At 34.6% G+C, this 26826-nt stretch overlaps 1 protein-coding gene across 4 annotated transcripts in view; it reads left to right on the plus strand.

Annotated features, from left to right (window-relative positions):
- PAPOLA (poly(A) polymerase alpha) overlaps window positions 1-26826 on the plus strand; it is a 43369-nt gene that overhangs the window by 7208 nt on the left and 9335 nt on the right. For all 4 annotated transcript variants that reach the window (XM_030948607.1, XM_030948609.1, XM_030948610.1 and 1 more), the window contains exons 2-17: window positions 1372-1542; window positions 2154-2220; window positions 3536-3617; window positions 4085-4194; window positions 6072-6125; window positions 9284-9395; window positions 10643-10732; window positions 10827-10965; window positions 12454-12526; window positions 13980-14100; window positions 14995-15079; window positions 19500-19553; window positions 20315-20434; window positions 21892-22001; window positions 24706-24827; window positions 25852-25994. In XM_030948607.1, the coding sequence (XP_030804467.1) occupies window positions 1372-1542; window positions 2154-2220; window positions 3536-3617; window positions 4085-4194; window positions 6072-6125; window positions 9284-9395; window positions 10643-10732; window positions 10827-10965; window positions 12454-12526; window positions 13980-14100; window positions 14995-15079; window positions 19500-19553; window positions 20315-20434; window positions 21892-22001; window positions 24706-24827; window positions 25852-25994 (1653 nt within the window). The remainder of the gene's footprint in view (window positions 1-1371; window positions 1543-2153; window positions 2221-3535; window positions 3618-4084; window positions 4195-6071; window positions 6126-9283; window positions 9396-10642; window positions 10733-10826; window positions 10966-12453; window positions 12527-13979; window positions 14101-14994; window positions 15080-19499; window positions 19554-20314; window positions 20435-21891; window positions 22002-24705; window positions 24828-25851; window positions 25995-26826) is intronic.

Here is a 26826-nt window from a genome sequence, read left to right on the forward strand (position 1 = left end):
GAAGTCTAATATTTGCTGAATTGGATTCAGTTTCTTGCTATGAATGGGTGCAAATTAGAGTTAGACCATCAGGAAATTGTTACACAAAGTTAAAATATTGACTGTTTTGTACTACTGCTTTAAAAAACCTGCAAAAGTAAACTAAAAATCTTAAATTAAAAAGCATATATTTTTTATTTCAAAATAACAGTTGGCAATAGGGGAGAAAATGTAGTTCAAACAACTTGCTTTGTGGAATATTCAAAGGATGTTTATACATTGGCACTTTTTGTTTTCTGCCTGCTTTTTTTGGAGGCATTTAAGTGGCTGAAGCTACTATTTGTGTTGACATTCCTAAAGTTTTTTTTTTTTTTTTAAGAGAAGAAAGTTTTAGAAGGAGAAAAAAGTTTTAGGGGCTTCTTTTGTCCTTAATTTGAATTACTGTTTTATGTAATTCGTCTGAACAGCTCTTTTTAAAAAAATGTTTTCATTGACACCTGAAGTCCTAGGATGTATATGATATATTCAACTCCTACCAGATTCTTTATTAGCTAAAGGATAAAAGTATAAAATAATTTTCCCAGACACTGCCCCAGTCCCCACAATTACTTGATGGTCAATTTTTTAAAATGTGCACTTTTTAATATGTTTTTCCTGATGTGCCTTTTTTTTTTTTTCTGATGAGCAAAGGGACAGATGTACTCAGGCTTGCATTGTGACTAAATTGTTGGTTGCAAACAAATTATAGTACTTGAAATTGTTATTAAATGGGTTTAACTTGTGGAAAACTATATCATGTTTTGTGGATTCTTGTAAATTTTTAAATTTTTTAATAGTCTTTATGGAAATGAGGACTGAAATCTTGAGATGATGGTGACAAATAATGGAAGTAAAATTGAAGTATTGCTTTAGTTTTTCCACATGTAATAGGTAGCTAGCCTTGTGAAAATATTTCTCATTTTGTATTATAGAAATAGTATATAATAGGTGTAAACATGCAGGACTGATAGTAGAGCAGTATACCAAGGAATGTTATGCCTGCCAAGAGTGGGGCTTTCACTTTTGCTATCAGCTTGACTTTTTTGACATGAAGGGTTCTCTTTACTTTAGGCTTTATGAAAGTGAAGGAATCCAAACTGATATAGCTTTTGCCCTAGTAGAATGAAAAAAAAATAAAGGGGAAAAAATGAATGCATATTAAGAGAAGGTGAGAGGTAATTCTATTGGTGTCCTTAGCAGGACAGATTTAACAGTGATTTGGGATGAAAATGCTCACACTAGGCTTAGCTTTTTTTTTTCTTAGTATGTATCTCTTGTCTCTTGTCGACTCTGATGAGAAAAAATAAATTTCTTTTGTTTCTGTCAGTAACTTTATCTAATTGCCTTTATTAGTCCCGTTACAACCCAGGGATCACAAACACAGCAACTACAGAAGCATTATGGCATTACCTCACCCATCAGTTTAGCTGCCCCCAAGGAGTTTGACTGCATGCTTACCCAGAAATTAATCGAAACCCTAAAACCTTATGGCGTGTTTGAAGAGGAAGAGGAGCTGCAACGCAGGTGAGTGAACACTGTTTTGTGTCCTGTCATGAGGTTCATCTGTGACTGTTGAACACCAAGTGTGTGTGTGTTCTTTCAAATGCTTTCTTAAAAGTCTAGTGGAATTGTAAGCCTAATTTTTCTCCAGAGTAATACCTCAAAACACAAAGAGGAATTAAAATGGCCTTTAAATTTAAGGGGCTGGTTTGCATTTTTCCCCCTTCATCACTACTTCATTGTGATGGACCTTATACTTTTTTTCCTTATTAATCTTTCTTGAAGTTTTTTTTTCCCCTCTCAGTACTGCTTATCACTGTTCTTTTAGATGCATGAGTTCTCCAAATTAAAGTTTTATTTTGCAAATGAGTTGAATTCATGTGTGTATGCCTTGCATGCTTCCAATTTTTTTTTGAACTTAAATCTCTTGAATGTTTCTAACGGGTGAAAAATAGTGGGAATGCTGTAGGAGTAACTTTCTTTCTGTATATAGGTATATATAACAGGATCTCTAATTAGATCGGTAATGTTACTAAAGTTGACTTGCTGTGTAATGATGATCACATTGTAATGATAAAAAATTCTACTAGTTTTGCCTAAGTTTGTAACCTGACGTTCTGCTGTTTTATTAATAGGATTCTAATTTTGGGAAAATTAAATAACTTGGTAAAGGAATGGATACGAGAAATCAGTGAAAGCAAGGTATGGATGTACTTTACATGGAGTTGCCAATATTGTGTTTTTAAGAGTACTATAGGAAGATTACTCTAAAACACATTCCTGTACTAAATTGGATGAACCTTAGATTTGGGGATCAGAACGGATACCATCCTTGTGTAGTTTTTTTTGTTTACAAGCAGCATTGCCCCTTCATAGTAGAACCTTGTCAAAGAAAGAAACTGATAGATGTAACTTGACTTTTTCTCAAAATTCATGCATATAGTAGTGTACTAATCACAGTCTTAGAGTATTTGCCTTTGTGAAACAGTGCTTGATCTTAAAATGAACTTCCCGCATCTTTGTCGTCTGTGGTCTTTTTCTTTAATGTTGTTCCTGTAATGTTACTTTTGTACACTGATAATGCTGATACTGTTCTTGCCAGGTTATAGCAGTCACTGTTCTGACACATTTTTTGAATGGTTTTAGACTTGTGTGATTGAAGTTTTTTTTTTTTAAGAGGAAACACCTGATTTTTTAAGCTATTTTGCTTTGTGTGTATTTGGGATTGTGTATTTTCTTTACACTTTCCTTATACAATGAGAATTTCTATATGAACAAGATTATGAGCAGGGACAGCCTTGCTATGTGTGTCTTGGTCCTTGAAAACAAAATAGTAAGAATATCATGACCCATGTAAGACTGAAAGCTGCTTAAGTTAATATCATGTACATTGCAAAATAGAAGTTTTGCTTTATTTTGTCTTCTGCTGTGTAAACAAACATTCATGTAGGGTTTCAGGTTGTAGCATTGCATCCTGTTATGAAAGGATAGCCCTCTTTGCCCACAGTACTGTGGATTCAACTGTTTTTTAAAGACTAGGAATTTAGTAGATGTACCTAAACAATTTCAACATAAAATAAATGCCTTTCCTAACCCCAAATTTTTATTCAAAGGCTGTGGTACAAGTGTCTCTGAAAGTAATGTAATCAACACTGATAGAGTAGGCTGTGTTTTGAGTTGCTCTAAATTGGAATCCATCATCTATTTCTGTGTCTGTCTAAAATGCCTGAGTGGTAAGCAAAATGTTTGATCTGTGTAATATCATAAAGCTGTTGCACCTGAAGTGTAGAATTGGTGCACCAATTACCAGGTTTGAGGTGGCAAGGTGTGATGTGGTTGAAGTGTTATAAATGATCTGAGTGACAAAGGTATCTCAGTGTTTTCTGTGTATACTGAGATTATTTCAGTAGTTCAACAGCATAATTTTTGTGCAATATTTTTCTTCTTGTTTGAAAATAAATGGTTTGTGTTGTTGTAAATTGTTAAGGTAAAATAACCATTTTTTTGCTCCGTTTAGAATCTTCCGCAATCGGTAATAGAAAACGTTGGAGGAAAAATTTTTACGTTTGGATCGTATAGATTAGGGGTTCATACAAAAGGTAATTTCCCTTTTGTGATAAAAATCCATGTCTTTGAGCTAATGACTGATCTTGCTGTATTTTGAGGTGGTGTTAGATTTCTTAATTTTTTTAGTTAACCATCTCTAGTCTTCATTCTAAATAAAAGAATTATATTCCTATATTATGTTTTCGTCATGGCTTGAGAAAGAGACAAAAAAGTTGAAAATATTTAAATACAGAGGAAGTTGTATACCTACATTTTCGTGTTTTGTTCTTTGAAAATTGCACATGTTCCACAATTGATGCAAGAGTGTATGTATTTGTTCTGTGTATTTATTTGCCATGAATTATTTTTTATTTGATTTGACTTAGTGTTTCAAAAAACCACCATTCCACATGATGAAACTAAATTTTACTGCTTAATTATTAATAAAAATATATCTATTTCTGGCATTCTATGCGTGTGAAGTATTGAGTAATACACTTCTGCTAATTAACAATTTCAGGTGCTGATATTGATGCCCTGTGTGTTGCACCAAGACATGTTGAAAGAAGTGATTTTTTCACATCGTTTTATGAAAAGTTAAAACAACAAGAAGAAGTGAAAGATCTGAGGGTATGTGAAACACCTGATACAGCTTGCTGACCTGAGGATTAGGAGAATTCTGTAGTGAAAGATGTTGCATCAAATAAGTAAATAGAACTTTACTGTTAAGACTTTCTTTAAGATGTTTTGTTAACCTGCAGCAAAGCCTATCATAAGAATTGAAATAAATAGAGCTTCTTCCAAATTTTCTCTGGTCTCACTTAAGAGATACACTTAAAAATTTGAATGGCAGAATAATCTCTTAGTATGTGTGTTAGTATGGCAAAATTTTGTGCTTATTCTCTAGAAGCAGACAGACACAAATATAAATGTTAGTTTGACAGGGTTCAGGACCAAACTTGTTTAGTTTTAATGAAGGTTTTATGCTGCTTTTTTATAACTTCATGCTTACATAAACAGTAATGGTGGTTGATATTAACTAAACTTTTTATATTGGCTGTCAACTGTGCATTTGAAAAGGGAAGCTGTATTTTTAGTGTGTTTTGTTACTAAATGCTTGTGCATGATTTTTAGCTTCTAAAGATGAAGATTTCCCTTATAGTAGTGGAAAACCATACTAATGCAGTAGTTTGTTTCTGTTATACCTCAGTGACACTCCTCCCCGAGTCAGCTGGTGGGAGCTTTAGTCTTGATATTAGCTCAGAGTAAATTTTCTCTGCTCCAGTTTTTTTTTTTTTTTAGATGAAGATAGCTGCTGGCAAGACTTTGTTTGGTTTAGTCCTGCTTTCATAAAATAAATGGACCTGACTCTGCAGCACCAGGGTAGTGCAAACATCTAGTGGTAGCACTATATGCACTGAAACAACTGTTTTCAACACTTTCTCTGAACGTATTCTGTAATCTTTAAATTGACATGCTGTATTTGAGAGGATTCAGATTTTCAGGTTTCCATTCACCTTTACTGTAAACTTCTAACTCCAGGTAATGGAGTTGATTTAGCAGCAAGGTATGTATGGTATCCAGTGTAGCACTGTAGTGATACAAATAACCTTTATGTCAGGGCGTCATAATACTTTTAAATCATTCCAGCTAGTATTCTAAGTTTGTACATCTCCATCTTTAGAGGAGCATAAACTTTCTTAGTGGTTGCTGTAGTGAGTATGAGACTCTTGTAAATTTGATTTTTGCTTAGGGTTGATCCATCCTGCCAACAAGTAATGTTAAGATAACCTTAACTAAGGTTTGAGCACAGGCAGTAGTGTTGTCTCTAAGAACTGAAATACTTTCAGAAGTTTATCCTCCAACAGTTCAGAGTATTTCTTATTTAGAGGTAGGCAGTGTTCATTACTTCTGCTAAAACAATGTGCTGCAGATCTGCATTTACTTCAGATGCTCAGTTCAGGAAAATGATACTCATAGCTGATTGTGGAAAAGATGTGAAGTTCCATTGTGATATTGTTCATCAAAACCCATTTTCAAAATGTGCTCGACTTCTGGAGACTGGTGGCTGCTTTAGGTGATGTCAGGTTGCATAGTTATACAGTCCTCTCCTCATTTCTCATACCAACTGTAGAAGCAGAAATAATAGGCCTTTTAGAGCAAGAATCCCCATGGCTTGGACTTGGAATACTTAAGAGATATTTGTGGAGAGTAAAAGGTCATGTCTTCTGTGTAGGGTGAAAAGGGTTGAACCTTGAGGTAACACCATCAGAACTGCTTGGTACAAGTTTGGATCATTATTAATACCTAGACAGCTGCAGCACATAGTAGGTGGTGCTTACTGCATAAGTTCTCAGTGGTGGAGAAAGACATTGCTGACAAAAATCAACCTGAAAGCAGAAAAGCATTCATATAAATAGGATTTCATTATGATTGTCTAGACTGGGTAGCTATTGTTTATAAATGTTCTCTATATTGAAAATAAAATGCACCTTTTTTCCCCCCAGGCTGTTGAAGAAGCTTTTGTCCCAGTTATTAAACTTTGTTTTGATGGAATAGAGGTAAAGATTCAATTTTAATTTCTTTTGGTAGAATGTGGTTAAAACAAAGTTTTTAAGATCTTATTAACTCTTTATTCAGTAATAGGAATGCTATTAAAGTGACTTTCCCAAATTCATACCTAAGATTTTTTCAACAGTCCTCAGTTTTTAATTTAAAGTGGAGATTTAAGATGGAAATAAGTTTTTCTTGATGGACTTACAGCCATGTGCAGAATATCTCCCTGTTTTTTTTTTGACTCTGCTACCCACTTGTACTGATTAGTTTACTGACCTGTAGTGTACCAGTATAGGCATTATTTAGGCTTAACATGTAATAAATTTATATTTCTAAATAATGTGGCTTCAGAATTGTTTTTCAGTACTAATGATTAACTGTCCAAACATGAAAGATTTGCTTCATTATCCTATGTTATAGAAAGTTGTGGTCTTTAAGTAGTTATCAAAAGTGTGCTGCTGAAGGTATTCCTTTTGTCCTGATCTCTTGACATATCTGTAAACACGTGACCTGAGCAATGGTTTTGGTGGCTGTAGCCTGATGGATCAGCTGTCTTGGAGTACTCAACTTGCTGAATTTGATTTTTGCTAAGGAAACAGGAATGGTGGTTTCAAAAGATACTCTGTTTATTCTTGTCAGACTGTTACACAGTCAAACTGTTATCTCTTGGTGACAAGACAAAAACATATGACCTCTGTATATACACAGTTAATGAGACTTGTAGTTGGATGATCTCAACCAGTAACTGGTGGGTACAAGAAGGTTAGTTTACAGAGGGGAAAGAATTACCATGCTAATCTTCTGGCAAATGGTATGGTGTAGTATTGTACACAAGATTGGCAATTTATTCTCTCCCTGTCTGGGAATTTGTATCTGTTAGCCATTTTATACTGTCCATATGCAGTTGGGTATTAAGGAACATTTTTCTGGTTAATCTGTTTGGTGTTTACATAGCTTAGGTATTCATTCTAGATGTTGAAACTTGCCATAGCTGTCCTCTGGTCAGTTTGGTTTTTGTACATTGGGGTTTTTTTCCCTCTAGTCTTTCAAGCCGGAGTTGTCTCTCCTTTTTAAAAAATGAAATTTGAAATACAAGACCAAATAGGGGGGGAAAAAAAGAGGACTCTTTCCTCTAAAAGAAGTAACATCTTGTTCCAATATAGTGATTTATGATGGGCTTGATGGGCTTAGGTTTATTACTGAGACTTAACTCATGTTGCTGACAGTGCATGAGAGTACTTTTTCTTATAGCATAAGTACACTCTTTGTATATATCAGTGCTGTTGGGCCAGTTTCTGATAATTGTGTTTGTGCCCAGCTATGTCAGTATCAAAAGATTTTAATTTCATTTTCCTTTTGCTAACCCAGGCAGAACATGCCAGAGGGTATAACTGAAGAAAAGGACATCAGTTTTGTGGTGTTCCTGTTATTAAAACTTAAAAAAATTCTGACAATAAGTTTTTACATGCCCATTTTATGTTCTTGTTTAAAATAAACAACTTTCTTAATTTTTTTTGGTTTTTTTCTGTAGAGTACTTTGTATTTGATTGCCAGTAGCTCTCCCCCTGTTACATAAGACACACTGTTAATTTCTTTCTTTGAAAATAAGTGTCAATGAGCTTTGAATCTTTTAGAGGTGCTAGACCTTCTAGAGATCAGAGCAGAATTTCAAGCTGAAGTTAATTTTGAACTTGTTTTACACTGAGAAGTAGTACTTTTGACTCAAGTAGGAACTTCTGTGTGTAATACAGACTGTTGATAAGATCAGCTTGTAAGGACTTTGAAATACAAAATGCACTGAATACTTTGGAAATACTTTTCTGTAGAGAAGGGCTTCATAGTTTAAAACTGATGGATGCAAAGTTTTAAGTACCTACAAAAAGTCTTTAAGGTGTCTTCAGCTTCACTTTATCTGAAATAATTTTAATGTAACTAGACCAGTTTAGTTCTTGGTGCAGTAGTACTCAGTATTTCATTGTCTTGTAGGTCAAGTGATAGCCACTTTGGTTAAAAGCCTCATTTGGTGAAGTGCCTTTGTTGCCTTGCAGACAGTCTGCTGATAGGCACTTGATATTCTCATCAACTGGTGGAAAGGCAAACTGACTTCTGCACTTTGCAGTGTCCTTGTGTGCAGGGCAATGTAAAATAACTCAGTGCTGAATAGTGTTTTAGATGTTCTTGGCCTAGAAAAACTGTTCTGTTTAAGTATTGCAGAAGTAATAGCAAGAAATTGGGCATAGTTTCAAAATGTATATGCTTGCTAAGCATTTTGCTGAATTTTCAAAACTTTTTCTGTAATCAGGTATGTAGACTCTTTATAGATACTGGTCTTATATGGAGTCAACTAGTTACATGTGTGCTTTGCAGGGGTTGGGGAAGGTATCCTACTCTTTTTTATTACCATGGTAATTTTCATGGACTCATAGAATATGTTGGAGTGGAAGGAACCCATCGGGATCATCGAAGTCCAGCTCCTGACCCTATGTAGGACATCCCAAGAGTCGCACCCTGAGCCTGAGAGGGTTTTCTGAAGGCTTCCTGAACTCTGTCAGGCTTAGGGCTGTGATCACTGACCTGGGGAGCCTGTTTGAGCTCCCAGCCACCCTCTGGGTGAAAAAGCTTTCTCTGATATGTAATCTAAGCCTCCTCTGGCTCAGCTTTATGCTGTTTCCTTGAGTCCTGTAACTGGTTATGAGAGTGAAGAGATCTGTACCTGCCCCTTTGTCATGTTCAACAGCCTCAATGGGGACTCCCCTCAGTCTTCTGTAGAATTCTTCTATATAATATTTGAGAATATTTCAGCTAAAAGCAGGGTTTTCATAGCGTGTTCTGATGTTGGTAGGATTTTTTATTCTGGACCTAGAAGTGATGCTTGTTCTCAAGTGATTTTATTTACACTGGCAGTTAGCCTAGTTTTTGTGTGTGTGCTGGTTGTATAATAGTCTAAATGGGTATTTTATCCTCTTGGAAAAGGAGCCATAAGTTAGATGAGGCATCTGAAAGTGTTTCTTTAAGTGTCTGTGAAGGATGTTAGTATGTATTTTTTAAAGAGATTCTTTGTACTAGCAAGACTACTATTAGTAAACTTGATGATAATGACTTAGAGAATCCTACAAAAGAAAGAACAGTTTTCTAATGTCTTGCCTCTTTTTTTGTTCTTAAGATTGATATTTTGTTTGCAAGATTAGCACTGCAAACTATTCCTGAGGACTTAGATCTACGAGACGACAGCCTACTTAAAAATTTAGACATTAGATGCATACGAAGTCTTAATGGTATGTATGTACTGATTTGTATATCAACTTGTCTAATCTTTAAATAACTATCCTAGATTCTTTGATACAGTAGTTGTGGATTTGACTGAAAATACAGCAACTTCATATCTGGAAATAAAGTTATTGCCGGTTTTGTATATTTTTCTGGAAAGAGGGGTTGTTGCTTGTTGGCCAGACTGTGATCTTTTTCTCTTGTTTGGCTGGTATATGGTTCTAGAAATTAATGGGACTAGCAAGACTTTTGTGTGAAGCATTACCTATTTTTATAAATAAAGATGTGTGTTTGTTTTTTAATTTGTGTTTGCATAAACATACATTAAATTGGTTCAATGATAAATTGGAGATAGCAAAATGTTGTCAGTTTGAGGTCAGTTCTTTAGTAGCTTGTGTAACCCTTAACTTCTCTATAATACCTTCATTTAAAGAATGGTTATTTATGTACAGGATGGTAGGGGTTTCAGCCTGGCTGCAGCTTGAGGGGGAAGAGGAGCATTTTTGCATGAGGAGCTCTGATTGTTGTTACAAACTAAAAACTTCATAATTTGAGATCATCACATCCACTTAAACTGTTTCGTGAAATTCACATCTTGTGCAATCTCTAGCATTGTAGTTGCCTCTTACTTTAAAAGTAGTCTTAGATAATACTATTTTCTTCCAAACAGCTCACTGCAACTACTTAGTAACAATGAAGTACTACTTATTCTGTATTAAAAGCCCCATAAAATCAAGCAATTAACACTGCCATCTGTAATGTTACAGTCTTAAAATATGCCATCAAAATAGTAGTGGCGCTAGTATGTTTAAGAACTAGTCTTTTTAGCCTGGCCTTTACCATTCAAAGCTTTGACCTATGGCTGGCAGGTTTTCTGTAGGTTCATGAGGACTTTAACCCTGAAAACTTATGCCTGCACATTCCATGATATACTTCATCTGTTCATACAACAGCAGAACTTGTTTGTTCCTTCAACAGCTTATATAGTTAATTAACAACAAAAAAATCAAGTAGCACTCCAAATCTGTAGTTAAGTGCTCATGAATTGGCTACCTGAGTGTTGCCATAAAACACTAAGTGAAAAGAGGCACATGAAAATATATGAAGCTTTCTAATCCTAAACAAAATTGATCAGAATAGGAAATGAGTTTTCCAGCACGCTTGTCTAAAAAGTTTGGTAGTGTTGATGGTGGGGGAGGATAAGCAAGCCAGAAACTTTGGAAGCAGCAACTGTAATTAATTCTTTCTTTTGCAGGTTGCCGGGTAACCGATGAAATTCTGCATCTAGTACCAAACATTGACAACTTCAGGTTAACACTGAGAGCTATCAAATTGTGGGCAAAACGTAAGCAGTTATATTCCAAAATTTGTGAAGTTTTCACTACCTCTTCTGATTACTGACACGTTTCTCCTTTTGTCTTTCTCTTCTCGATCCACAGGCCACAACATCTATTCCAATATACTAGGTTTCCTTGGCGGTGTTTCCTGGGCTATGCTAGTAGCAAGAACTTGCCAGCTTTATCCAAATGCAATAGCATCAACTCTTGTACATAAATTTTTCTTGGTATTTTCTAAATGGTATGTTTTTTTTTTTTTTTTTTGTTTGTTTTTAATTTAGATTAAACTAAAATAAAATTGTTTGTAGACACTAAATTTTAGTCCTGTTTTTATGGTACCATTTTCAGCTGTTACCAAATTAAGTTAGAAGCATTGTTCTTGCCACCAGAAATTGTCAGCTTAGTTTTTCAGTAAATCATCCAACATACTTTGTTTTTAAAGCATCCAAACCAAAGCCACCCAGTTCTTAATTAATTTTATCAAAATCTCTTTAAAAATTTTCTCAAATATTTTTTGTAATTCAACCAGACTCTTCAGATAAAATACTTTTATATTACAAAATAATAGCATATACCCCAAAATTTAGAGTCTTTTAACATTCAGGTACTGAGATAATGGATAAAGGAGGTATGCCAGTATCTGATTTAGGCACATAGCTTAAATGCAATTTAAGAGAACCAATGGCAAAAATGTGGGTTTTAATCTTTTCACTGTAGAGTGGTAGGTGTTTCAGAATTACATGCCATTTCATACTCTTGAGCTAGTTAGCTCAGAAACATGGTTTGAATAACTCTGATGGGAACATTCCAAGTAATTTTAGAACAAATGGGACAAAAGTGAACTTTGCAGATTACAAATGAGTACTGTTTTTCTTGAAAGTCCGTATTTACATACCTGTATTCTTCATGAGACACTGACAGACTTTAAGAATCACCAAGGTGTTGCTTTGCTCCAAGTATAGTGTCTTTTCTTCTTAATGTGAAGATAATTTGCACACTTTCACTGTCTTGTATTCATAGGCTTTATAGCCTCCTTGAGGTATGTAGTAATACTTTGCCACACCAAGGTAATAGAGGGGAATTGGTTGCAATCTCTGTTTAATGTGTTTCTTGGAATTCTCTCAAGTTTGTACGTGCATGGCATAGGAGCATAATGTACAAACTCCAAGAGATTAACTGACTTCTGCTCTTTATAGGAAGATAATTTTTATTCATGGGGTAAGATGACTTGGAGAACAAGTGTTACTTTTTAGTGTTTAATTAAAAAGGTTTCTTTCTCTCATGATTATAATGTACTTTTAATACATATGGTTTGTAATGATGCTCTGTGCCTGTAACTGTGCTGGCTGTTCATTCTATAGTTTGTACATGAAACAGCTGGCTTGAAGATGGACTCAGTGTCAATCTTCACAGAGGAATTTATCTTAGATTAGTATATTTCAGGAAGAATATAGAGGAGTTTTAATTAGTTATCTAAAGCAGTGGTTATAAACCTTCAGGACTACAGAAAATGCCTTGTTCTGATGCCCTGGAGAAGCCAATTGCAGTTGTGTTGTAGTTCAGCAATACAGCTTATTTAAACAGCCCCAGTTAGACCAGCCTAGTCGTGAGGAAATGGTGCTTTATTTTGAGAGAAGATTTAATATGGGTCACATTCAAAAGTGTTGTTTGTGTATCATACATGGTTTTATCCAGTAGTCTTATTCAGTGCTACAATCTTTTTGAACAGGGAATGGCCAAATCCAGTGCTATTGAAACAGCCAGAAGAATGCAATCTTAATTTGCCTGTATGGGACCCAAGGGTTAGTGTGTTATTTTTTCCCCTCTAAGTCACGCTGTACAATAAATTCGGTTGCTTAAAAAATTCTAGGTGAACTTCATTTTGGGTTTATTGAACTTAATGTTGTGGTGTTATATCTTCATAGGTAGCCTCTAAGTCTCCTGAATATAGAACAAAGTTACCCTAATTTTCTGAATTGACTGCTTGAAGCACACTTGCTAAACAATGTAGTTTTTCTCCCAATTTTTGAAATAAGTGATCTTAATAAAAATTCAGCATAAATAGTTATGTCTTAAAGTGATGCATTTTTGGAAAATTTCTAATCTTAAAATAGTTTGCTTTTTATTTAAAGCCTGTTACTTTTGCGAGTATCTTGAATTCAGTGCAAGTTACAGCAAGATAGACTTGGTTCCATATAGTGGTGGTAAAGTGTCTTTTCATCTTGCACCAAAGAAGATCATAACTTGAAGTCTTCTTAGTTGTTTTGTGTATTGTTTATAATACTTGATCTCCATCTTTGTAGCACTTACATTAAGGATATTGGACATGTTTGTCCTTCAGGCAGTCAGTGAAACAGTTTGCAGCAGATGCATGGCTCCCATTGTGAGCTTTCAGTAGGGCATAATATGAGTGTGCTCAAGCTGTTTTGTCAGTCGTAGTATTCAGCTAATCTTTATTTTGGTGAATAGTGTAAGCATCAGAGGTTGAGTTGTATTCCCTTCTTTACTTCAAATATTTTTTTTCTGATTGACAAAAGTTCACATTTAAATATGTGAAGCGGTTAAAAACATGTTCTTGAGTCTGTTATTCTTGAAACAGGAAGTTTGAGGTCAGTGTGTGACGGGAACTGTTGTAGTAACTAATCAAAGTGGGCTAAGGTAATGGCAGGGGTTTATCTTTTATTTACCTTCTACAAGATTGTTACCCTAATAATATTTTAATGTACTTTGGTGTGTATGTTGTGTCCTTTCTTTTTTTGTTACCCTGTCTGCTGTTAAATAAAAGTACGTGAATGCAAGTGATGCTTCTGTCAGGTTCCACAGAGCCTCTTTTCTTAAAATGGCTCTTAATTTTCAGTAGTGTTACAGAAATAAAGTATAAAATATCTTTCACAAGGTCCGAAGACAGTCATTCTGCAGAAGGTGCTTGTATGGTGATGAGGTGTCCTTGGTTTCATGTGATCACAAACTAATTCCTATTAAAGAGAGAAATTGTTCTGTTTGGTTGGCATTTCTGGATTTAGAAATGCCTGCAACTTGATGTGCTGACAGGTTACAGCCCTCCCACATCACTGTTGTTCAGAAAGATGTCCTTTGTGAAAGCATTATTCTTGTTTTCTAAACTTTCTCTGTACTCTTGGTCTGCAAACAAAGGTCTCTTAGAACTTAAGACTTGGTTGTAGTAAAGGGAGAAATCCAAATTTGTTAACTGATGTGTATGCTTGAAGAAAACTGATTGGCTGTTGTTATATGTAGGTAAACCCCAGTGATAGGTACCATCTTATGCCTATAATTACACCAGCATACCCACAGCAGAACTCCACGTACAATGTGTCCGTTTCCACACGGATGGTCATGGTTGAGGAATTTAAACAAGGTAAGTATTATCTTATGCTCTCTATATAGATGTTTTCAGACAGGTTTAAAATGGTTTTATTGTGGGTATGCTTTGAAAGGAGGAGGTGGGTGGATGTTAAACAGCTTATTGACAGATTGTTTAGAGAGAGGTTGAACTTGACCTGTTACGCTTAACAATGCAAACTTAGTGGATCCTTCTGCAGGTCTGTCCTTCACTCTTAGAAACTGAGGGTAATGAAAGAGGATGCCTTGTGCTCTGAAAATTAGAACTAATGGTATAATAACTTCATTTTAGTGGCTTAGATTGTTACATGAAGGATTAGCAATGGTTCCACTTGATGCCTGTTTCTAGGCCTAATATAAGTCACTAGACTCTCTTGACGATGAGTCCTCTGGATTTATCCAAGTAATGAATAATTATAGCAGATAAGGGAAGATGTTATCAAAGCAAGAAGTAGATTTGATGCAGGGAGCAACTACAGCTAGCTTTCTCAGAGCAGTATCTTATTGACTCACTATTTCTTTGCCTTGTAAAATGCCTTGCACAAGGGGTGATAGAAGGGAATTACTGTAAGGGAAGGATCTGTTGTCTTTGAACTGAATAGTCAGTGTGGCATATGCAAAAAAAAAAACAAAAAGGAGCTGTGTTACGCCACAGAGCAAAAATACGGGAAATAATCAGATCAATTAACATACATTTCTACACAGATTGAGTTTTTTTAATAATATGGTTTGTTTATCTAATGACCAGTGAAAGTATGACTGAATTATAAATCTTGTTGATAAATTGCTGTGAATTTGAAGGGAGGAAGTAATTCTTAGTAGATTTTGCTTAGTTAACAAACTGTCTTTACTCTGGATACTAAACTGTATTTTTTAAAAGAAGTTTAAATTTTTTCTTTTTATAATTTAGGTCTTGCTATCACAGATGAAATTTTGCTGAGTAAGGCAGAGTGGTCCAAACTTTTTGAAGCTCCAAACTTCTTTCAGAAGTACAAGTATGTATTTTATGGCATGGCAGAATATTTAAAGTTTATCAGTTGAACTACCTCATAATGCTCTGTAGCACAGGATCATAAATATACATACATTAGATGTCCAAAAATGTTTTGTTAGGATTTTTTTTCTAGCGTGGGAGAGAGAATACACTACTGTCCTTTCTCTTGGAAAGTAATATAATCTCCTCAGGTACATTTTGTGTCTTAAACCTGTATTTCAGAAATCAATTAGTCCTTGAGCAGATATTTAGAATGTCGCCAGTTAAGTCTAGAATTTGTATGCCACCTACCAATAACATTGAAGAAGTGTCATCTGGTGGTTTGACTAATAGAAATATTCTTTAGTCCTGTCAGTAAGCATTCTAACAATGGGCCTTCCCAAGAAAAAAGATGTTAACTTATTCTGAAGGTCAGTACTTAGATGAATAAGTACTCAAAATTGTGTTTTCTTCTGTCAATACAGTCAGCAGTTTACTCTGGTAATAAAAGGTATTTTTGCAATTGTGTTGACTAACTACCAGTTGTACTAGTTATTCATAGATTTTTTTCATTAAAGTTTAAGGCTCTTGGATCTTATATTGACTCTCACCTAGCTTTTCTAATTTTGTAATGTCTCTGAGGGAAATATTGAAATTCACACTTCACACTTTTAGGGTTTCTAGTAATATACTTGTGGGGCAGAAGCTTGTTAAATGTATACGGATTTGCTGAAAGTTGTATTTTTATAATAAATATGGATTATTAAAATATGGACTACATCTTCTTTGCCCTCAGTTGAAATTGGAGACCCATTTTTCTTGAATCAAGATCAAATATATTTTACACTTGTTTGTTTTGAGTGGTTGGTTGGTTTTGTACTAATCTAAACAAGATTGAAATATACAGTTCCCCCATTAAAAGAGACTGATGACCTTCATAATGTGTCTGTGTTTTGTTTCTATACCTTTTGCATGATAAAAGCTTTAAAACATTTGGATGGCTTTTATGTTGTTCCTTGGAGCTTAAGATTGAAAACATTTAAAAAAATACTGTTAAATTATATTATTTTTTGAAGTAAAAAATGGTCTGCAGACAAATCAGTTTCTGTTCAAGAGATTGCTCCTAAGTTCCCCAATACATTTTCTTCATTTCTTTCAAAAGTAGAAAAAAATAGGAAGCTTTTATTGTCATTTGAAATAATCTCCATTTTAATACATATTTTTATGTGTACCAGCTTAAACCATTTTACCAGGTGTTGCAATAAAATTCTCTTGCTCAACATTATATATCCAGGTTTTCTGTTTTGCACAAGATGTCTTTGCTCTGATTTTTAAGTATGGAATGGTATTATGGAGTCTGCTTTAATTTAAATTACTCAAGATTTTATCTGTTTTTCCTTAGGTTAGTTTTTTAATTTTAGTTAGTAGTATTTACAAAGTAAATAATTGTATGCAGTCTGTGTCTGTATCCAGTAAAGTCAGATCTCTTGGTCAGTTCTCCATCTAAAAGATAGATATTTTGAAATTTTTTCCCTCTTCACACTCTTCCCCTGTTTAAATTGTAGATGCTTTGGCATGTTCTGCTGCAATTCATAGCAGTGTGTAATGCTCTGCCAGATAAGAGAACATCTGATCTTTGCTCTGAGACAAGAATTTCTTTTAATCTCTGAAAGAATAGTTTCAGTAATCTATCACTCTCAATGGCAGTTAGTTGCTGAATAGCTATTGTTCATAAGCACTTTTGACTTGCTGTCTGTGTTTAAAATAAACCAAGGAAATCTATAGGCTAATGCATACCTGCATAATAGGAGCAGATTAGAAATTAGGAAAACTAGGAAATCTGCTTTTAGTTACTTTTTTTTCTTACTTTTTAAATGTCAGCAATTACTTGGAGTTAGGGAATTGCAACATGTATTGTCTGCCCTTCATGTAGATTCAAATTTTTAGAAGGGAAAGGCAACAACAAAGAACGCGTAGATAGGGTGTTTTACAGGGAAGTGGCAAGAATTTCAAATGGATATGAGTTTGAAATGTTGCATGAGAGTGAAATCCTTATAGCTTAAGACCAAGAGAGCAGGATTTTGAGAGAACTAGCACTCATTTAATGAGCTCTAGCATATCCTTTCTATGTCATTAAGAGATAATTCTGCTAAATAAGTAGAATATAAATATACCTTTTAAAAAGGTGGTTTAAATTCTTGGCTTCATAGGACTGTAAAGTATAAAAGTAATTCCCAGACAAGTAATAAAGAAAAATTGAAATTATATGTTCAGGTGTTCTCAGTTGGCGTTTTTGGTTTTTTGGGGTTTTTTTTGGTTTTTTTCCCTCCAGAAAGTAGTATGACTTTAATTTGGGTTATTTTTTAGAAAGACATGTGTTAATGATGTATTATAATTCTATACTATCTATATTAGATTTTTTTTATGAACATAATTATGAATGGAAGACAGTGAGAAAACATCCCAGCCCCCAAACAAACAAAACCCCAAACTGATACACTTCAGAATAAGACCAGAATCTAAAAGTTGCCACTGAGAGGCAGAAGCTTAAGCTAAGACCATTTTTTCTTTATAATGAAGTGATAGATACTTCTGAATTACACATGTGCTTTGTGATAAAACTATGAATAAGGCACTGATAAAAAAAATCTTGCCTTAGCAAAATTTAGCAGTGAGACCTTGGACTCTTAAAACTAATGGTATCTTAATTTTTAAGACTATATATTCAATTGCATTAAAAATGGTAGTAGGAAATTTCTAGAGAATAATTCCCTCAGCAGTAACAGCTGGTAGTTGAGTGAGAAGAAATTGGATCTTTTTCAGCAAACACTACCTGATCAAAAATAGTTGACAGTCACTTATTTTTTCATAAATAAGACTTAGGTTTTTTTTCTAGATATTTACCAACTAGTTTTTTTCTAGATGTTTACCAGCTAGTTGAGACATAGCCAAATTACTTTCTTTTTATGTTGTTCTTCAGAAGTGTTTCACAGGGATGCTTTTAATAAGTAACTGGGAAACTGATTTCTTCAAATATTTGCAGTTTTGAAATCTGTCTTTTTCGATTCAGACGTGGTTAAAAATATCAAAAAGCTTAAACATTGTCATGTCTACTGAGTGAAACATTCTGCAGGTGTGTGATATGTATGGTGTAGGAATCTTACTGAAAGTGTAGTGCTCCTTAGAATAAACCAACATTAGTAATTAGTAGCTTCTCACAGAGAATTACAGGTCTCTTATTATCTTTTTCCATAACATTTTCCTGTGAAGCAGTTAATACTGCCAAAATGCAAAATGAGTAGGTTATTTTATCTCTCTGTTGTTCGGAACAGGGAAGATGTTTCTCCATATTTCTCCCTTTCAGTTCCCTTGTTTCATTGACATCATCTGACTGAAATCAGAGAATTGTAGCATGTAGCAGGATTTTGGCTCCTGCCACCTAAAAATAAGTACAGAAACATGTAGCTGCTAATTTGATCTGTTGATTTGGATTTGCTGTTGTGATTTGAAGGCCTGTGGCACCAGAGAACTCTGTAGCATAGTTTTCCAGTGTCATTGACATTGCTTTCCTCTCCATGAGCTATATGCTAGGGACTGGTCTCTTGTGTTACTGCTGTCCTTTAATCCTGCTTGAAGGTACCTAAACATGCTATATCTGTATAGAGTAGTGCAGCACTGGATGACTTAGGATGCTAAAGACTTCCCAGCTGAACTTCTGAAAAACCTGCCTGTAAGCATGTGAGATTGCCTCAGTGCCCTCATTAGGAACTCAAGCTAAAAGTAATCTTTTCCCATTCTGCTGTCCTTGGATTTCTTTAAAATACTGTTTTTGTTTTGTATACCGTCTCTTTGAAATCTGCTTACAGTGGTTATACACTGAATATCCTGGAAAATAGTTCAGAGTTTAAGAATTATCATCAGAGGAAGCATTCCTTATGAAATTTCAGATAAGTGCCTTGAGAGAATTCCAAAACGCAGATACAAATTTTTAAACCACATTTCATAGTGTTATTTTGGGTTTTGAGCAAATGCATATGTGCTAAGCACTCTTCTCACTATTCAGAAATAATATTGCAACTAAGACAGCTGACCTGTAAAGGTAGTTGTGAACAACTTTTCTCTTGATTTGTAGTAGTTAAATCTCTGATCTCATGAGGTGTTGAAATATTTCAACTAGTGCTACATTCCTAACCTTTTATTAAGGCATTACAGTGGAATTGCAAATGGCCCTAAACTCCAAAATATTTTTAGGTCTATTAGTCATACACTTGAGACATAGCCCCTTTTTCTACTTAACAAAGCTTAATTTAACGTAAGGTATATACTTAAATGAATAATCTGTATTTTACAATGTAGAGTTTACTGCAAAGTTTTAATGTTAAGGTTTGAATGTCTAGTTTTAGAAATATCTATAGAATAGCATATTGTCTTTATCTCCAAAGGCATTATATTGTACTCCTAGCAAGCGCACCGACAGAAAAGCAGCGACTAGAATGGTGAGTAGTCCTTGAGATTTTAACAAAAAACACCCACCCTCCCCCCACCAAAAAAACAAAAGCAGCACCTCCCTTCCCCCTCACCAGCAACCTTGGACAAGGGAATATCAGGTGTCTTCTTAATGAATGAAAGTGGAGAGCTTCAGTGTTTCAAAAATAATTGGGTAAAGATAGTAGAGTTCTGAAAAAAAAACAGTAAAAATGAAAAACTAGGGAGTGAAGGCTGTTGCTTGAATTTTTCCTTAACAGAAGTCTCAGGTTTACTTTACAAATGCCTTGTGCACTTTTTTTAATAAGCAGTGTGAGGAGGTATGTTTTCAGTTACATGAAATGCTGTTTCTCAAAACAAAAATTCTGCTTTCCCTGTTTCTGCTCTTTTATTAGTGAAATTCTAAGATTGGCAAGTATTGGGAATTTCTTCACCTCTAAAATTCATGATCTGTAGCCAAAAGAATATTGGATAAATATGTGGTGGTCCTTTCTAACTGCTTTTTACTTGATGTGTAATGTCTTGTATTTAATTCCATTTGTGAAATCAGGCTGCAGAGAGAGCTGCAGGGCATTCTTAAGCTTGCCTTGTCAGCTTTTGTAACGCCTTAACTGAAATTATTGATCTGAGTTAATCTGACGTGCACTAATTCATTAGTAGTCTCAAGTATTAGTATAAGGAGAATGTCGAGGATTTAATCCTGATATGTGATGTTCGATACTTCTATTATTTCCTGTAAATGAGATCTTGCTAATAAATGACATTTACACAGGGTGGGCTTGGTGGAATCAAAAATCCGTATTCTAGTTGGAAATCTGGAGAAGAACGAATTCATTACACTGGCTCATGTGAATCCACAGTCATTCCCAGCACCCAAGGAGAATCCTGACAAGTAAGCAAACCTATTTTCTTCATTTAGTAGGGAGAAACTAACTTAACTAAAACACAATTTCAGTAATAAATAAACGGATATTTTTATAGAATCTTAAAAGGATTAATTTTTAATGGCAGCACCCAAAGGCAAACAAATGATGCTCAGCTCTTCTTAAATAATATCTAAAATAGGTATTATTTAAATTAGGTACTCTTTAATTCTGTATAAGAATGACTCTAAATCAGAAAATAAGGGGAAATTATTTTTGTTAATAACTGTATTAATTGCATAATTTCCTGCCAACCTGTATAAGTTACTGCTACTTAGTTGATGCTGTTTTAATTGTGAGGAAGCACTGAGAATCTGGGAGAACATCAGGCACTGTACAACAGAGCTCTTGAGTAACTAAGTTCATTTAATGTTATAAAATTTAGCAATTGGCATGAATATCATTGAAATCATAATGGCTGTGGTTAGAATTTGTCAGGTTGTGGAAACAGTGGAGAGAGTATCAAGTGCTTCAGATTGTTGAGGATTTTAAATGTTTTTTGACTCCCTCCTCCTCCATTCAAAACAGCAGTTGCAGGTGTGTGGGGGCGGGAAATTCTTTTAAGACTTTATTTCAAGATAGCATTGTAATTAATTTGTTAGGAATCATATTTTTGTGTGAAGTGTGAGAATGAGGGAGGAATTTGTCTTTACTGGGATATGTGAAAAGCCTTGTTACTCTTGCACAGGGCCTTTTCCACACATAAACTGCTTTAAGTACAGTATGGGGCTACTTTTTTTAAGAGGTTATTTAATTGTTACACATTGTTCCAAGTAAAATTGGACAAAAGCAAGCAGCACTTCCTCAGTACCAGTTTAGTGGGTGGATATAGCTACAACTGCCTGCATAATCAGAGGATCCAATTAGCTCTTATTTCAGAGGACTTGATTCAGGGAATACTTCTAGCAAAGGTTATCTTTACAGTGTATACAAAGGACATTCTTTCACCATCCCATGTAAAGGGGAGCTGTCAAAGGGAAGGTTTTAACTGAAATCTGCAGTTTGTAGTCAGTTACAGCTAAGAAATTTGAGCATTGAAGACATGTTTAAGTTGCAAAATGGAAGTTGCTTAATTAGGCAATAGGTTCTAATTACTTTCATTGCCATTATAGTTGCTATGTCGAGTTGAGATCTGGTTATTCTCATGCTAGGAGCTACATGAGAGTATCTATATGGGAACACGGTTGAATGGAGTAATCTACTGATGATCTCAGTTCATTTGCTGGGGGTAGATGTGTAGTGTTTAATGACTTATATTGTGAATGAAAAAAGAATATTGTTAGTCAACTCGGGTTTTACCTTCTATGTCCAGTTTCCTATTGCTACTAGAGCTAGAAAGTACAACTGTTGTCTATTGCAGCAAATAACTTATTAAGCTGTTTAATTCTGTCAGTATTACATGACTGTTTTTTATAAAATTTTCCAGGGAGGAATACCGTACAATGTGGGTGATTGGGTTGGTGTTTAAGAAAACTGAAAACTCAGAAAATTTAAGTGTTGATCTTACCTACGACATTCAGTCTTTTACAGACACAGGTGAGTTTTGCTTTTTAGGTGTTCTGATATTAATAAACTTTTTGAAGTTACTGACTTTGCTCAAAATGAAGTTTTTATTCATAATGCTCATAGCAATAGTAGAATTGTACTACACAGAAGGTTTCAGCTGAGGAGTTGGAGGTTTTATTTCATGAAACACACTCTCAATGAGTTTTAATGTTCCTAAATCTAGTTAGGATTTAGACTAATCACTTTCAGTTTGTTCTTATTAAAAGTGATAAAAATTATCAATACATCTTGCAGATCTCACTAAAAGTGTGGTACACTATTTTGTAATCTTTATTAAACAGATGAATTAGTTATCATACACAAGCTAGCAAGCTTAACCTCAAAAATTTTCAGCATAGTTTAAATATTTTTGTTACTTGGTAAAACTAAATTTATCAGTGGATTAACAAAAATGTCTTTTATTACATGGTGTTTCATACTAGATAATTGATTCAGTAATCTTTACTTTCATGTCTGACACTCAGGGGAAGAGAGCTTTTTGACTTACTGATGTTTACATTTTGATTCATTAAAGTAACTTAGTACACACATAGGAAATTTTGTAAGCAAAGAATTAGTAGCAGCTGGGGAGTATGACACCAGAGTGTCAGGAACAGTAGCTTTGACAGATTTATCTAATAAATTTACAGGTTGGGTCTTTTTGTGTTTTTTTTTTCTAAACAAATAACAGTTTAGGCTCAAATTTTCTGTGTTTACAGAGCTAAAGGAGTAGGTTCAAGTGTTACCTTATGCAGCCATGGTCTCTGAATTTCTAAGACTCAGTTTGAGGAAGCAAGGGAATTGAACACCTTGGTCCCCCTTCCACCTCACACCTGTGAATGCAATAAATATGTAGGCATATTTATAAATCATACCAAGATTTCAAAGTTGTTTATTGTCATATATAGCTGCAGAGAGGCATCTCTTTCTTGAGAGTTGAAATATTTCTTGTAATTATTAGTGATGAAGGCGATACTATAGCAACTATAGGAACATCATTCTAATTTTTGAGAATTTAGAAAAGATAATACCTTGGCTGCTGCCTTGAAGGAGTGAAAGAATTCAGAAGTTAATTTCTCAGGTCTTTCATTGTTTATAAATAGATATTTCAGTAGTATACTGGTCAAAGATTTTTTGGTATGAAAAGACTAAAACTTGCACTTATGATTTTTGATGTGATTTATTTGCACTGTATTCCTGAAATTTGTCTAACTAGATGCACTTGTAAGTGGAGTAGCATTTAATCAAGATCCTTACAAACTGTGATGCAAAGGGTTTGTGAATATGCTTCCAGAAGTAACAATCTAGTAAACAATTTATGTTTGTGTGATGTGGGTTTTTTTGGTAATCTGAAATTAGTGTGGGTCTGTCTTCATTGTTTTTAATCCAGCCTAAAGACTTCTTTGCCCTGTCTTTTTGAATAGATCCTAAGATTTTATCAAAAGTAACTAACTATTTTCCAGGATGGAATTAAAGAATAGTTTGCTTTTCAGTGGGAGCAAGGGGAGGAAGAGAGACATGAAGAGTGATCTAGGTTTTTGTTGTATGGAAACTTTGATAATACCTAATGTCCGGAATATGGAATGCTTTAACAGTGTCTGGTTTCATTGAGCGTGCTTCTACCTTAGCTGTAACTGGTATAGTTTTTTACAGAGAGGCTTTATGAGCTTCTTCAATACCAAGGAGTAGTGCAGTACTTGCTTTAATACTCAGTATTCACTGAGCTCTTTGTGTGCCTCTCTCTTAACACCTTTTTAATTACCTGTTCACAGCCTATTCAGTGAGATTCCTTAATGTTTGTAGACTAGACAGTGAATCAGAGAGATGCCTCTTCAGGTTTTTGTATTTAAGAGCTACAGAACCATTTTTTATTCATACATTTGCCCCAGCTTTTGTTCAATGTTGTGGAGACAGTCAGTGTGAAGGAACAAGCTTTTAATTTTTCCCTGGCTTTACTTGAGCCCAGCATCCTGGTTTCCAGTGCAGTTCTTGTACTAGTGCTTACCATGGTGATTTATCAGAAGCAGATGTTCTGAGGTGAAGAGAAATAACTTGTCATACTAGACAAAATTAAAAGAAACAAATACCAACCAAACAAAACTACCAAAATGGCCATACAAAATTAAAAAAAGAAACCAAAACCAAAACCAGAGCACCAAAAATCTCAAGAAAAAAGAAAAAATCTAAACATAAATTACTTCTGTATAAAAATGTAGTGATGTGTGAGTTGCCAGAGTAATTTTAATACATTAGGTGGCAAATGAGCACTTAAATACTGAATTAAAAGCCATTTGTTGGTGGAGCTGCATAAATAAAATCACCTGCAAAGAAAATAATTTTATGTAAATGCTGTAATTCTTATGAGGAAAATTTATTTCTGTCTTTAATCACTTTGAGATGAAATAAAGAGTTTGCTTCTGAGCTCTTCCAGTTAAAACTTGTTGAAAATACAGAGAACTGTGTGCTTGCAAGACATTTTTCTTGAAAAACAGGTCACCTGTTTCCAAAGCAATGTTTGTGTTTGTACTATCAGTGCTGGCATGCTAGGCAGTTCCCTTTCTTCCTCCGCAACAGGGAAACATTTTTCTTGTTCTTGAGGGTAATAAGTGCTCTGAAATGCAAATTGTTTCTGCCTGGGCAAGTAAGTGGACTTTGCAAAATGCTTCAGTATGTCTTAATATTATTCTAATTGTAGTTTATAGGCAAGCAATAAACAGCAAGATGTTTGAGATGGATATGAAGATTGCTGCAAGGCATGTGAAACGTAAGCAACTTCACCAACTGCTACCTAATCATGTGCTTCAGAAAAAGAAAAAGGTAAACTTCTCTAATATATGAAAGCAATAAAAATACTGTTGCTCTCAAATTTTTGATTTTTTGGTTTACTAATTTACGTTTACTTAGATGTTTAGGTTTACTAGTCAGAGAATTAAAATCACATTTTGAGATCTTAATTTTACCTGCAAATGATCTCATTGGAGTGTAGCAGTATTATTAGGTGCACTGAATATAATACTATGTTTCTCAGAGCATCAACAATGTGGATAATATCTTCTTGTCTGGCTGGGTCGTTTATCTGTGGCCATATGAGAATGATAGCATTAGTTTTTAATTAAGATGCTGTGTTGGATTATTGTTTAATTTCAGTTGAGTCAGTAAGAAGGGGTGAAACTTTGAATTGAACAGTTCAGTCTATTTCAAAATCCCTACTGCTTTGTATTAGCTTAATCTGAGAGCAATACAGGTTTGCTTGGATTTTTTAATAGCTAAAGCACTGCTACATATTCTATTTTAAGTATAGCTGAATAACATGCTTTATTTCTATAGCTGTTTTATATTGAATGCTGTTTTAAGGACTAGGAAGTCTTTATTGACACCAAGTGTAGATCTGTTTCAGAGAACAATGTAAGTATTAAGTAATATGTCACTTAAAGTAGTAGTACTTTGTCAGAAAAGGGTTTTTCTTCTCCATGGACTAAGTTCAAATCCTCTTTAAATTCTTTTTATGTACAGTTTGTTTTGATGTACATCACTTACTTTTAAGTTAATGAAAGTATTTTGAAGTCCACAAAACCAAAGAAATTTGAAATAAAGCTGAAAAATATAATCATTAAATACAGTAACAGTTTCTTTTTGAATGTGATTGATTCAGACAAATCTGTACCAGAGTTGTGAACATGAAAGTGTCAATGCTTGTAGTGAGAGGATAGTGGATTATTTACATGTAAAAGGATTTGAAAACTGTCCATTTAAGTTTGCATTTTAAAATAACTTAAATTTCTGTTGATTTTTAAACTTTTAATTAGACTAACAGAATTTGCCTTTGCCTTGTGGCTTGCAGCATTCGACAGAAGGGATCAGGTTGACAGCTCTGAATGACAGCAGCCTAGACTTGTCTATGGACAGTGATAACAGCACGTCTGTGCCTTCACCTACCAGTGCTATGAAGACAAGTCCGTTGAACAGTTCTGGAAGTTCTCAGGGGTAATGAAGACTTTCAGTCTTGTTGCTGTTATCTTCCTGAATTACTTGTGTTAAACGCATGGCAAATACTGCACACGTGATACTGCAGTGGGAATGTTCCAAATTGGATGGAGATTGTAAGCACTCTTATTGCAGTTTGAGCACTATAGCAAAATTTGGGGGATAGGGAGCAATGGTGCTGGACTTGAGAAGAAGAATTATAAATTTGGGTAAAAATTCTTAGAAGAAAATGATGATAGAAAAACTTGGCACCTGCAGTAGGGGGCTGTGAGAAGTAGTGAGCAGATAGTTGTGAGGGTGAGGAAGTATTTTGTGAGTTTTGGCTCCAAGTGTGAGATAATAGAGAGGTTTAGATTTTCTGTCTGGGAAATCAGTAGTGCTCCTATTGTTACTGATGGTACCTATGCAAATTAAGCTTAGGAGCATAATTTCCCACTAGTTTCAAGGTGTACATATTAAAGTTATCTTAATACCAACTTTCTGTATTAAGTCTTTTCCTACCTTAACTCCAGTTTACCACGTAAGTGAGTGTACTCTCTTCTTTCCAGGGTCCCATGTTTTTCTCTTTGATACACATAGAAGTTGTCATCAATCTCCTACAGTCCAGCAGTATTAGACATCTATTATAGGATGTTGTATAGGGTGAAATACCTGACTTAGTCCTTTTGACAGAAGTTCTTTCAGTTAGTCTTCCTCGGTAAACGGTTAACAGTAGTTGATACCACTATCTGTGCTGTTGAAATAAATCTGTCTTACCTAGGATGTCACAAGTGAAGTGGAAATTGCCTTTGTCTGATTTTAGATACACACTGCTTCCCAATTTCTTGATGAT

The sequence above is a fragment of the Camarhynchus parvulus genome, chromosome 5, assembly GCF_901933205.1.
Source record: "Camarhynchus parvulus chromosome 5, STF_HiC, whole genome shotgun sequence".
Classification (NCBI taxonomy): domain Eukaryota; kingdom Metazoa; phylum Chordata; class Aves; order Passeriformes; family Thraupidae; genus Camarhynchus; species Camarhynchus parvulus.